We start from the raw sequence: 13,578 nt of genomic DNA on the forward strand, positions 1-13,578 counted from the left end.
ATATTCTTATAAATCCTAGCCGGCGGCTTACAAGAGGTATATATAGACGGTGGCCCAAGCCTACCGATAACGGGACTCGCTCTGCTTATCAGAAGTTAGCCTCCCTTTAGAATGAATTTGGATCATAATACAACAGTTCGAAGCGAAACTTCTTATAGCCAAAGTGAGCCATACCCTCCTACTTCAGAGAAATAAAATATGTACTAATATGACTAAGTATAATTGCTCAATGATTGAACCACATATTTTTTTTCTTGTTGGCTTATCTTTGGTCAACTCCACCATTAGTACAAACCTCGCCTACTAATCAAGCGGATTCTTTAAGTCAAAGCTAAGCTCATTTCGAGTTGTCTTCTAAAAACAGTCCAAACCTTCCTCTTATTTGAGCTCAGTCCGCCACATTCTTTCCCGCCACTTGCACAACACTATGTGTGCGACCATGCCATCGTGCTGAATGCGATGAGAGACAAAATTATACCACAAGTCGTGTTGTAAATAAACATCTTTCTATCCTAGGTTCTGCAAAACCGACGCAGTGGAACCTGAACAAGAGGTTGTGCTACGCTTCTTCTGATCGTGTTCTAGTTTGACTTCTAATTGGAGTATTTTCACAACAGGTGGTAGCGTAATTGGCTAAATCACTCACGTTTTTTTTTTTTTGCAAAATAACTTATATTACTCAGAAAAATCAGGGATTACAATCTTGGTCACATAACATAGCTAAACCCTCAGGTCCAGAGTTAAACCATACTGCTGTATGAGCCTTTTCTCTAGCATAGTTTGCAAGGAAGTGACTACTAGAATTCTGACCTCTTCTCACGCGAGTAATACAAGTTTGACGAACCTTTAGCAAGGTTTTTAGTTCCTCTATCAAAGAACTATAGGCTGATCTATCCATCTCTTCTTGATTCAAGACTTTCACTATCTCCAAACAGTCCACCTCTATATCAAGCGGCGAATTACACCAATGCAAAGCAAGTGATACACCTTCGAGCACTGCAAGAAGTTCAGCAACAAAAGGGTCTTTGCAATGTAATAGCTGACGACAAGCTGAGAAGATAATTTCTCCATTACTGTCCCTAGCCAACATTCCAGCACCAGCTTTCCCATTGGCATCGAAAGAACCATCCGTGTTTAGTTTGCATCATCCGGCAGCAGGCTTAGTCCAACACAAACTTTGTTGTACAGTTTGTTCTGATTGACTATGGAACAACATCTCCTCTTTATCTAGGATAAACTTCCCTTTCGAAAGATCCTTCCCCGGGTGATTTTTTATCATTTGGATAGACTCAATATAACTGATAAGGAAGCGACGAGATGACTCAACTGGAGGTGGAACCTTATTATGTACTACCTCATTACGTACATGCCATGATCTCCATAAGGTCATCAAAACCTTTGCTCCAACATCATCAGACAGACTACTAAGGAGAGTTAGCAGCCAATCAGTACCTGTGTGCTTCACTTCCTCTAGAGCAGGTAACTTTCAAGACTCAGCCATGCACCTCCATAATTGCTTCACGAGGTTGCAGCGAAAAAATGGATGAAAGTTTAGCTATGAGACCTACGGTAGCAGTGACTTATGTGACACTTGGGTCGTCACTTGAGGCCATTCTGAAGTGCCGGCTACATTCTTGGCTCGTTATGCACAACAAATGCCTAACAACCGACAACTTGGCAAAGAAGCTATAAACAGCTCACGTAGCCAGAGAGGAACAAAGGTGAAATTGTTTAGTTGGAGAAAATATCAAGTGAAGAGTGAAAAGAGCAGTGACTCCACCAAGGTGAAAAACTCTGTCCCGATACAAATGAGGAAAGAAAAGAAAAACAACCAGACACTGTGACCACATTATTAAGCATCATTTTTTCCAACCGAGCTTCCACCCCTTTTCATTGCAAAACGGAAATACCAGGTTCAGTACAAAGATATAGAGATGATAGGGGTAGAGATTATTAAGCATCATGAGTCATGGCACAGGAGGCATACATGTAAGTTCATACTTCCCAGATTCCACAGTCGCTAATCACAGCCGCCGCTGCTACTCGGGCAGCAGTAATCAGAATCCGACGCGTCCGTCTCCTCAGACCTTTCACTCTGGGTCCTGGCATCCCCCAATAGCGAGTTCTCCTCAGGCCTCTCCCTCTGATCAGCCATGGCCGCGCAGCTCAGCGAGCTCTTCTCAGATATTCCCCTCTGATCAGCCTTGACAGCCCTCCACTGCGAGCACTCTTCCACGGTCTCCCTGACGATCTTGGGCGTCGCGAAGCTGAACCTCGACGCCGGCATAGTGGCCCTGTACCCCGGGTTCTCCTTGAGGAACCTCTCCACGTCGGCGACGCTCCGCGCGCGCTTCCCGTTGGGCATCAAGTAGTAGGTGTCCATCTTAGACAGGTCCCCCCGCATGATCAGCACCCGTTCTGTCTCCGGTGGCGGCTGAGGGATGCCGAGCTTGTCCACCGCCCAGATGCGGCTGCTGTCGTACGGGATGTCCTCCGGCTGCTCGCAAGAGCGGCCCGCGCCGGGGTCTCTGCCGCAGAACCATGGGTCCTCCTCCCCGCGCTCACGGATGGCCTCGAACTCCTGCTTCGTTGGGATCACGCGCCATTTCTTGCATCTGTAGCACATGACCACGTACATGCCAATGGAATCTTTGGAACCTTGATTCCTCTGTGCCAAATCATCATAAATGAAAGGTGACAGGTTAAATTGCTTAATTAGTTGTCGCTGAAATGATTGGTTCATAATAATGAAAATCGTTAGGCAACATAACAAGAAATTCCCTGCAATTAATATTTGTTTTGGTTGTGTTGCACAGTTTCTTTACAAGAATAAAGACAGGTTTTGGACAACTTTTTTGACATGCTAACCATAATGGGATAATCTAAACCAGATCTATTTCTGTTGAACCATATTTGAACATCAAAATAGCTGTTTGTAATGTATTTTATAAATAAGACCCTTAATGGACTTCTACAGATGTAACAAAGCAGTCTACAAAACTACCAGGAAACACTGTTGCCTTAATTTTTTAAGGCCATAAATCCTATGAATGATTAATCATGATTGGGATGGTGACATACACTATGCTTAGATCACTGACCTGCCTACGAAAGGAAAACCAAAAAGAAGCCAAGGCACCAAAACCGAGATCGTTGAATTACCTCATCAGCCATGATTCATATGGTGAACTTTGGAGGGATGCTTTCGCGTCTGTGATGGTTGGTGAGAACACTACTTGGAGTATTTTATTCTAGTCTGCCTGGTATATATATAGATTAGAGAACACAATTAACCTTTTATTTTACATCAAAAGAAAATTAGTTTGCGTGCAAATATATCATAGATATGGTCGTATTTATTGGTTTTGCAAGATACGCAATTAATAAATTTTATTGGATAGATTTGTGGGCGCCAATCAATTCTTTTTATTGCGAGGATATTTTATTCTTTTGAGGCTGGCTACAGTGGTAAGTATCACGTAGTAGTATCATGATACTTCTGTATGATACTATCTCTAGAGTAGGTAGTATCATGGAGTAGTATCATAGTTATGCTATTATTTATTGTTTTTTAGAATCTCAATGTAAATTTTTGTACTCCCTCTCTCACAGTTTATTAGGCCTGCGCGTACCTCTAGGTCGCAAATTTAATCAAGTTAGTATTAGTTATATGTTATAAAAAAATATCATTAGAAAATTTAGATGTTCTATTCTCTAATGATATAATTTTTGTATTATATAATTTAAATTATATATGTTAAATTGGCGATCTAGGGATACATGGAAGACTAGTAAACTGAGAAGGAGAGAGTACAAGATTTGTTTAGCACTAATTTTTCTCGTGATATGCGTTATGATACGGCATCCACCCACTACTAGGAAAAGGCTTATAGCCGCACTCCTTACCGCCGGCGAGTACGATTTGAAGATGCCGGCGGTAAGACCTGTTAGACCCTCCTCGCGTTACCGCCGGCAAGTTGAAACGGGTTCGCTAGGGGTAGTACAGTTACCGCCGGCGAAATGTAATCGAAAACACCGGGGGTAATTTACATGTTGTGGGCGATTTTGGGCCAAAATCAGCGCTGGCATCTGATATTTCTTTTCGCCAGGGATAGATTAGAATCATGTGGCGCGAGGCCCACCACACCACCACTCCTCCGTCTTATCCCCTTCCCGATGCCAACCACCACCACTCCTCCTCCCGCATCCCCCCGGCGCAATGCTGCGCCCTCCTCCTCCTTCCCCATCCCCCGCCGCCGCGCCCTCCTCCTCCTTCTCCATGCCCTGCCGCGATGCCGCCGACCTCGGCGGAGGCCACCACCACCACCAGCCCCGGGGGCTCACCAGGGTGCGGCGTCTGCGCCACATCGACGACAGCGAGGTCGGGGCCTCCGTGCTCCGCATGGACGACTCGCCCACCGCCGCGCCCTCGTCCTCCGTCCCCATCCCCCGCCGCGATGCTGCCGACCTCGCCGGAGGCCACGACCACCACCAGCCCCGGGGGCTCACCAGGGCGCCGCGCCTGCACCACATCGACGGCATCGAGGTCGGGGACTCCGTGCTCCGCATGGACAACTCGCCCAGGGCCGCGCCCTCCTCCTCCTTCCCCATCCCCCGCCGCGATGCTGCCGACCTCGCCGGAGGCCACGTCCACCACCAGCCTCGGGGGCTCACCAGGGCGCCGCGCCAGGAGATGGACGTCGTCGTCGTCGAGCGGGATGGCGGCCGCGGCGGCGCCAGGAGATGCGCTGCTAGGCCTGTTTTTTTTATTTCCAGAAATTGCTACCGCCGGCGACCGGGGCAAAGCGCCGGGGGTATTATCGTTTTAACACTGGCGAATACAAAAACGCCGGGGGTAGCACATTACCACCGGCGAGGTTATCGCCGGCGAGTACAAAAGCGCCGGGGATAGCCTAAATCTGTGTGCCGGTGGTAATGTTATTCCTAGTAGTGACCTATGTTATTCTAATATCCTCTCTCTTCCTTAATTAGCTGTTATATCAGCATTTTTGTGGGACTTAGCTAAGATATTAGCATTATGGCTAGCCTGACATGATCTTGAGTTTTGATTGGCATAAGTTATGTATGTGGTGATATTTATGCATATCTTCAATTGTTGTAAATGGGAGATAATATCTTTTCCATTAACTGTCGATGTTAAGTAATACCGCAATACTAAAAATGTGTGCATCCTCAATATTCACTAATCTGAGGATGTTCTTCTTTTTAGTAAAATGGCATTCTGAAAAAAGGTGAAACAATACATTTTTAACCAGCTACCCCTTCTTAGAGCACCGATGCACATAAATAATAAAATAAACAAAGCAAATGCAAGTCATCGTAATTGTGGTGGTAATATGTAAATATGAAAATATTAAAGTCATAGAGGAAGAAATAATATTCTCTACACATACATGGAAGCACAAGAAGGAAATGTGTGTCATGTCCCCTAGTTCAGACAAACGGAAGGGGTATAATCTAGGTATGTGCATTTCATTCATACACAAAATATGAGGAAATGCATTTTACTAAATTTCTCAAACTGATCTAAGTCATGCGTAATTCAATGAGTTAGATTGAGATGTCGATTTAAGTGCAATAAATTTGAGTTTGCGAACATTCTAAGTTTAGCGAGAAATGGGTCATCTTGGGTCAAATGTATCATCTTTGGATCAATGAGGCAATACATATCAAGAAGTCAAAAATGGACTAAGGTAACAACTGAGTGATCCATTTCTTATAAAGTAACAAGGAAATATACCCCCTCTAATATATATATCTAGATTCCTAAATCTCACATATTTGTATAAAAATTAAGCAGTACTTGGGATTTATGACCTTGAGATCAAGAACAGAGCCCTCCAAGGTAACTAGCTCTTCAAACTTCTTACCAAAGAAGGGGAGTGGCAAACCCTACTAAATAGGAAATACATAGTCTCACGTGTGCTATGTCAGATTTAACCCAGGGACTTGTACTTCTAGGCTAGCCTAATGGCGTGACTATGAAATACTTCTTTCAATATGGTTCATTCATAATTAAGGATGACTCGAAAATAAGGTTATGAGAGATAAGTGGCTAGGTAATGCTACACCAAGAACAATATCCAGCTTTACAATATTGTGTATCAGAAAAAGCGAAAAAATCGCTAAGTTGTTGAAAACTTCACCACCAAATGTGACATTCAGAAGAAATCTTGTTGGTCCCAGACTAGCATCATGGAATGCTTTGATGCATCGTCTGACTTTGGTCCAATTGACGCAAGAGACTCACGAATTTCAGTGGAATCTACCTGAGATTGGTAGATTCTTCGTGTATTCCATATATAGAACATTAATCCAGCCAAATGTGTAGGTTGCTAATAATAATAAATTAGAAAATGATGATTCTGCTGAATTCTAAGATTTTTATGTGGTATATTCATAGACGTGCAATCCTCAATAAATACAACCTTGCGAAACATAATTGACATGGAAGTACAAGTGTGTCTTCTGTCGCCATGACGATACTATCAAACACTTCTTCTTTGAGTGTAAATTTGCTAGATCTAAATAACACAGTCACCCAAATAGGTTCTATCTTATACCCACCATGTAGCATTGCTAATATATTCGGTAATTAGCTAAATGGTGAGGAAAATAGGTTTAAAATACTTATTCAAGTGGGATTTCTTATCATTGTTTAGTTGCTATGACTACGTAGAAATCATTAGATTTTTTATGATGAAATATTCTTCTTTCATGCAGTTTATCCACTGGTGCACAACTGCACTCCGTTCATGGTTGTCTCTACAACGCGTGAAGAACCGCAACCTATTTATAGAAGTGTCTACACGGTTGAAAGATACAACGATAGATACTTTTATCCAAAATGGTTATCAACCAAATAATTCATAGTCACATGTAGCAACAGATTGCATATACCGTAAGTCAAGGAAACAGTTTAGAATTAAGATTTCAAAAAAAATTCTAAATACCATACAAACACATGTTACGAATGTATTCATAAGAGAACAAAATAGTTTCCGAGGAGAACAGGGTGAGTTACAGAGTAGCATCCACAATCTCATGGCATTCTTTACATCTAGTTGGCTCTGTATGAAAGCCAAATATGCAGGAAGATAATTATCGACGTTGGAGGTATTCCACGATTACAGATTGGAGCCACCACCAATAGCAACTAAGCAGATCTGTTGCATGAAAACAGTGTCCCATATGCCCTTCTAGCTACACGCACATGGCCGGAGTCCCAAAACAGCCCAACAACGATGCACCAAGAAAGAAAAGGACTCTCCTAATATTCTTACAGAGCACCAAAATATAAAACGCATACACCACCACAATAGTTCCCAAATCCCCTCAAAATTCTGAGAAAAATTGAAGTGGTTGATCTTTAGTATAGTACTTATACTTATTGTACTTCAGTGTATCTCGTTTGCACTACGCATGTCTCGGTGTATAATTTGTGCTTAGAGAACACTCGCACTCTCTCCTGCCCTAAATACTCGTGGTAGGTTTAGGCAAATTTTTAGGGTAAATGTGTCTAGTTCATTGAACATGTGAAAAGTATTTGGATACTTCTTTTTTCTCGGTTCCTGTATTTTTGTAGTATAGTTGTACTTATATACTGCGGTACTGTACTTTGTACTTGTATACACAGAGAAATTTCCATGTATATTTTTATAGGAAAAAAACAGGAACATGAGTACGCCATGCGGACGCGCTCGTTCAGCTGGCTGCCCTCCTACGCGCCATGGGGGTCTGTCTTTTCTCAATCGTGCCCTATCAAACCCGTTCATCTCATCCTCATTCCTCGATGAGGAGATTGGTAAATTGTAGCCAAGGTGGAGCTCATAGCAAGCAGCTCAATCAGCCATGCAGAGTAGTAGTAGTCATCACGTCTGGTGTCATATGCACATCATCAGTTCTTGTTCTAGTGCATAAAAGAAGCTACCCAGCTTCAATAGAGCAATTCTCAGTAACCAACCACGGTTCCTAGAACAACAAGAACACCAGCAAGAAAGTTTGTCAACCACCAGAAGGGTTAGGTCTTTTAATTCCTTCTTCCATTTCTGATTGAGATCCTTCATCAGTAACCAACCATGGTTCCTAGAACAACAAGAACACCAGCAAGAAAGTTTGTCAACCACCAGAAGAGTTAGGTCTTTCAATTCCTTCTTCCATTTCTGATTGAGATCCTTCATCTACCACTGGAATTCGAAATAACCCAAACATTGCTTTCGGCATATCTTGAAAGATCGGAGGCCTTATCATTTGCTTTATCCACACCAGCTGACCAGCATGTGTCTCTATTTCAGAGGCTAGTAAGCCAGATTGTCGCATAGGAGCCGACTGTCCACTAGGCCAAACAGAGGCACAAATCAGACCCCATACATAAGCATGAAACGATTTTTAGAATTAAACTTAGCTAGGCTAATTGGATCATGCTCATCCTCATATATGCTCCCTAAGCAGCAAAGCAGGAGCAAAGCAGAGTCGCTGCTCGGGAATGCGTAGAAGGTCAGCTCGCAGGTCAGGTGTTAGGGCGAGATGAAGCCATAATTGCCCATTAGTGGCGAGGTATCACTTTGTCGAACCAAGAACTCATTCGGAACTCACCTTTGCGACTCCTCCTGTTCTTGCATTGCCTGCGGCTCGATTGGAGCCACAGACATGTTTTGGAACCCCATTGTAGGAGCAATCACTATTGAAGAAATGGAATGGCTGCATGAGTTGAGGGGAATAAAACTTCACTTGCCGTCGCACGCGGACTGACGAACGAGCACCGGATACAGAAGGTGACCGGTAGATCTTGCAGTCCGCCTTCTTGGCTGAACGGATGGAGAGTCAGAGATGTAGAAGTACCACTCCTTGCTGCTCTCCTCGAGATCGTGGTGGCAGCACTACGATCTTGCAGTGGAGGTAGAACGGGAGCAGCTCAACATCTTCCAGGGCAACAAGAGTAAGAGCCAGAACTCCATGACCATGGCAACGTTGTGGGATCTCTGGACTTGGGTTTGGATTTGGGATTGTACCACAAACAGCCTCACAGGTTACTGAAATTTAGTCCTTGAGAGATCGAATTCAGCCTATGGTTGTTTTATACTAACCACTTGGCAGATGAAGGCTACATAACTTACTTTTAGGTTTTGGTTTTTGATATTCCAGATCGAATGAAATGGAAAAAGATACCTGGGACTGAATGAAATGCTGCACACCATGACAGTTCAAGGAAATGCAGAGAACAACCCATTTCAGGCTTGCGTGCACAGGCTACATATATACATTGGACTTCATATAGCATGACCGCAGTCCGCAGGAGAGTTTCCACCAGTAAATGGCTATGTATTATTTATGTTCACCATCCAGATGCACCAACAGCAGGCAGTTGACCATGAGGCAGCACTCCTCAGATGAACACCTGGGCTGCATTTAGCCTAGCGATTAGCAGCCCTGAAATGCAAACATTGATTTCAGATGGTTCTGTGTGACAACTGTAGTCTGAATTAGCTTTCAAAAATAGTATTCTATAACTTATGGCGTATGGTTTGACAATCCATGCTATGACACGTCCATTTCCATGAAACATGTTATTACATATACCACAAAAAGATTGGACAAACATGAAACATATATGAGGATACACTAACTCAAGAATTGTATGGCAGAAGCTTTTTATGTGAAGTCAAAGAAAGTTGACTATAAAGGTAATTGCCTGTAAGCAGCCCTATAACAAACTATTCCTACAAGAACCAGGAGACAAGAATACCTCCCAAGGAAGATTAATAAACTATCTTGGGCGAAATCACGAGTCCAGCCCAAAATGGCATAAAAATTATGGAGACATCTTGCCATCAAAAGGGGGTCCAAGAGGACATCTACATAACAGAATAGCAGGTGACTCGGGTTTTCTTTGTTATGATGGTGATATGCAAAAGGTATGAAATAGACTAATTTGTTGGGCTTGAGCCCAAGTTCACCAGACCAAGTACTTTGTTAGCTAAACTTTTGGACAAATTATTGCTTGTCTGTTATTTAGCCAATACTGGCAAGAAAAACTTCAGAATCATCTAGCTGAAACTGCGGTGGCCATGGCATGCATGGTACAGATTTATGCATGTAAGATGACTCGGTATTTTTCTTGCCGATAGGTAGATCATCTAGAGGCTTTGAACTATCAAATGGAATCGAATCAAATGGCACTGAATTAATACCCCGGCTTGGACAGAATTGACCTACTAGTCTGCTTTCTAATGAGAACTCCATGCACGTCTATGTAGCGAAAAACAACCTGGAAGATAATGTATCACAGGCTAATAACTAAAGCATATATCTGTAATATATATAGTTCTGAAAGAAACTACAGCCTTCTTCAAGCATCTGAGAATGTTACCATAAGTTGATGCATAAAAAAGAAGAGATTAAGTGCAATCAGGTGCTAAGAGTAACATCCCACAGAAAAAACCGCCTTGACTACCTAGGATCATCCAAGCAGGCACATGAACTATTGTCTGTTTGCTGTCATATTAGTTCTTGCTGCTTGAAGCAATTGTCTTGTCCTCTTTTTTAGCCTTCTTAATCTTCCGCGCAGAGCTATGTGAAACAGTCTCGTCAACAATCTTGGGTACTGTAAAACTGAAGCTTTCAGCTGATAAGCTGTCTTTGTACTCTGGATTTGTGTCGACAAACTTCTGCACATCCCCTAAGGTCCTTGCACGCTTCCCATTTGGCAGGACATAGTAGATATCCATTTTAGTGAGATCACCTCTCATAATCGCTAGTCTCTCAGTCTTGGGAGGAGGCTTTGGTATGTTGGGCTTGTCGATGACCCAGATGCGGCTGCTGTCATACTCAACATCTGCAGGGTCTTCACATGAGCAGTCAGGTCTTTTGCTGCAGAACCATGGGTCATCAGTGAAGTTCGCACGAAGTGTCTCAAATTCATCTTTCGTTGGAACAGTACGCCATTTATAACACTCACAACACTGGACTGCATACATGCCAACAGATTCTGTTGAACCTCGTTTTCTCTGCCAAAATCAGAAGGTTTCTTGTTAGTATTTTATTATGTCAGGCAGAGCAGGAATTTATCCAAAGAAAGCATTTGCCTTGTCCCCTGCAACAACCTTGTACAAACTCATCTAGCATAACCATTTCTATAATTTAAACAAAAATGCATGCCCAAATTATAAATTTTTCCCATAAATCCTTTTTTCATTTCTCTCAGTGAACAATGTCATAACACAGCCATATCTTATAGTACTGTTGTCCTCAGCAGAGCCTAAGGAGTAAAGAGGCCAATGCTCTAATCAATTGTTTTGGTCAAGTATAATAATTCTAAAACTACGTTTACTTTGAACCCACTACTCACTATTGTTATTTACGTGAGCGTGTAGATTATGTATGTATCATCATGAAATCTTAAGAACTGCAAATAGGTTAACACTGCCTCAATACGAAACATATGGATCAGTAAAAAGCGTACACTGACGAACGCTGGAAACTGTGTAACCCTTTAAGTAATTGGAATTTTTTCACAATTCTTTATTATCCTACATATTCCCTTTGATCCCAACCATGAATTTCGCAAATAACCGAAAATCATTTGTTGATCTTTCAAGCTCCCAACCTCCCTATAACTATTTAAACAGTCTTCAGATGCCTGCAGTTACCATACAGAGAATATTCCAAAGCTACATGAACTTCAGCCTGATAGACTGTTAGATGTATTAAGGGGCATAAAGATTCATGTATGCGGGATCATCAAATCTTACTCTGAATCCACCTAAGCAATCTTGGCAGCCATAATTGCTGATCTTCTAGAACAGTGCCAACATTTTTGTTCAAGGATCAAGCATGTGGATATTGCTCCGTACCATCCAAATCACGCTCACAATCCACTCATCTATACCTAACGAAACAATTAGACGGAACCAAACCTACCCCCACAATAGCAACGAAACCAACCGCTGAGAGCCTGAAAATTACAGGCACCCACCCGCCACCCCGAAATCAACGAGTAAACCAGGCAGATGGGATAGGACAGAGGAATCAAAGGTGCGGAGGCATTAATCGGTCGAACATTGATGGCGAAGGTCGAATAAGGGGGGCGGACCTGAGAGGAGGACCCCGGCGAGGCCGGAACCGGTGCCGGTGCCGGTGAGGACATGCTCAACAGTGAGGTGGTGGGCGTCGGAATCTCCGAGGAGCCCCGGTGCCGCTGGCGGGTCGTCGGCAGTGTGGGGACGAAATCAAGGTAGGTCGTTCCGATGGGGACGGACGGGACAAGGGAGTGGTCAAGTGGATCTCGAACATAAAAGGGGGAGATTTTACTATTTGCAACGTTTTATTTCAAACTTCTATGGAGTATAATTTGCCACACTTTACTTAGCTTTTGATAATTTGACACACATTAGATTGATTTCTTTCTAATTTGCCCTCTTTCTCTCTTTGCAGCTCTATTATTTATTTTAACACCAAAATACGTTTGGAAATACAGTACTTCTACCGATTGGATCGATCAACCAAAGATCCCCAAAATCGCTCATTCCTTTTCTTGCAGCGGACCGTAAGAGAGAGCGCCGCCGCCCGTCGGCCACCACGGACAGCTGAGGAGGAGCAGAGCCACCGCCCGCCCGAAATCGCTCATTCCTTTTCTTGCAGCGGACCGTAAGAGAGAGCGCCGCCGCCCGTCGGCCACCACGGACAGCTGAGGAGGAGCAGAGCCACCGCCCGCCCGAGGACGATTTTGGGGATCTTTGGTTGATCGATCCAATCGGTAGAAGTACTGTATTTCCCAGCGTATTTTGGTGTTAAAATAAATAATAGAGCTGTGAAGAGAGAAATAGGGCAAATTAGAAAGAAATCAATCTAATGTGTGGCAAATGATCAAAGTCTAAGTAATGTGTGGCAAATTATAGAACTCTAAAATAAAGCGTGGCAAATAGTAAAATCTCCCCATAAAAGGACGGCACGGGGCTTTTGGAAATATTTTATGATTTGTCACACTTTTAAGTGTCTATTATTTGCCACATGACCACCACACGTTAGTGAGACACAAAATAATAAATGATAGAAGTGCAAAGAAAAGTGTGGCAAATTGTAAAATTCCCCAGGCTTTTGCACGAAAGTCCTCTTTTTACAGTACCCGATACGGTGGTACCTATTGCAGTGACGGCAGCCATGTTCTGACTTTAAATCCTTTTACAGAATTATGGAACACAAATTAAATATGATTGAAACACGATTATTTTGTGAATTATAATGTCAGCAGTGGCGTCAGCAGTTTTACTTTTTATCAAAACGTTCACAATGTTGCACATGTATCATTTTAGTTTCACAGAAAATTCACGTATGTTTCAATTATTAGTTTTATATTAGAAAAATGTCAAATACCTCAACAATCTCAAAGCACAGACTGTGACGCCGGTATGTACCGGCACCTGTAAATTCGCCATGTTTTTTTTGGGCATCTCCAACATCCCAGCCCGACCATTTCACACAAAAAAAGTGTTTGTTTTGGTCCGTTTTGATCGAGCCGTGGACGCAAAATTAGTTTTGTTGCTTCATATATCTGTTTGG

The 13,578-nt window shown here is 42.9% G+C and overlaps 2 protein-coding genes across 3 annotated transcripts; both read right to left on the minus strand.

Moving 5' to 3' along the window:
* Positions 1-2,020: 2,020 nt before the first annotated feature.
* LOC124647887 (methyl-CpG-binding domain-containing protein 4-like) lies at positions 2,021-4,744 on the minus strand. The gene is made up of 2 exons (XM_047187745.1): positions 4,724-4,744; positions 2,021-2,668 (listed from the first exon to the last, which is right to left on the minus strand). Exon 2 carries the CDS (start codon positions 2,636-2,638, stop codon positions 2,021-2,023), a length of 618 nt encoding a protein of 205 aa, XP_047043701.1. The 5' UTR covers positions 2,639-2,668; positions 4,724-4,744.
* A 4,205-nt stretch (positions 4,745-8,949) lies between these two features.
* Positions 8,950-12,243, minus strand: LOC124646593 (methyl-CpG-binding domain-containing protein 1-like). 2 transcript variants are annotated; one of them, XM_047186695.1, is made up of 3 exons: positions 12,113-12,243; positions 10,475-11,027; positions 8,950-9,450 (listed from the first exon to the last, which is right to left on the minus strand). In XM_047186695.1, exons 1-2 carry the CDS (start codon positions 12,164-12,166, stop codon positions 10,524-10,526), a joined length of 558 nt encoding a protein of 185 aa, XP_047042651.1. In that variant the 5' UTR covers positions 12,167-12,243; the 3' UTR covers positions 8,950-9,450; positions 10,475-10,523. The 2 variants fall into 2 exon arrangements, with proteins under 2 accessions (XP_047042651.1, XP_047042652.1); XM_047186696.1 differs by lacking the exon at positions 8,950-9,450 and having other exon boundaries at positions 10,275-11,027.
* Between the last annotated feature and the right edge of the window lie 1,335 nt (positions 12,244-13,578).

This window comes from Lolium rigidum, chromosome 4 (genome assembly GCF_022539505.1).
Source record: "Lolium rigidum isolate FL_2022 chromosome 4, APGP_CSIRO_Lrig_0.1, whole genome shotgun sequence".
NCBI classification, from domain to species: Eukaryota; Viridiplantae; Streptophyta; class Magnoliopsida; order Poales; family Poaceae; genus Lolium; species Lolium rigidum.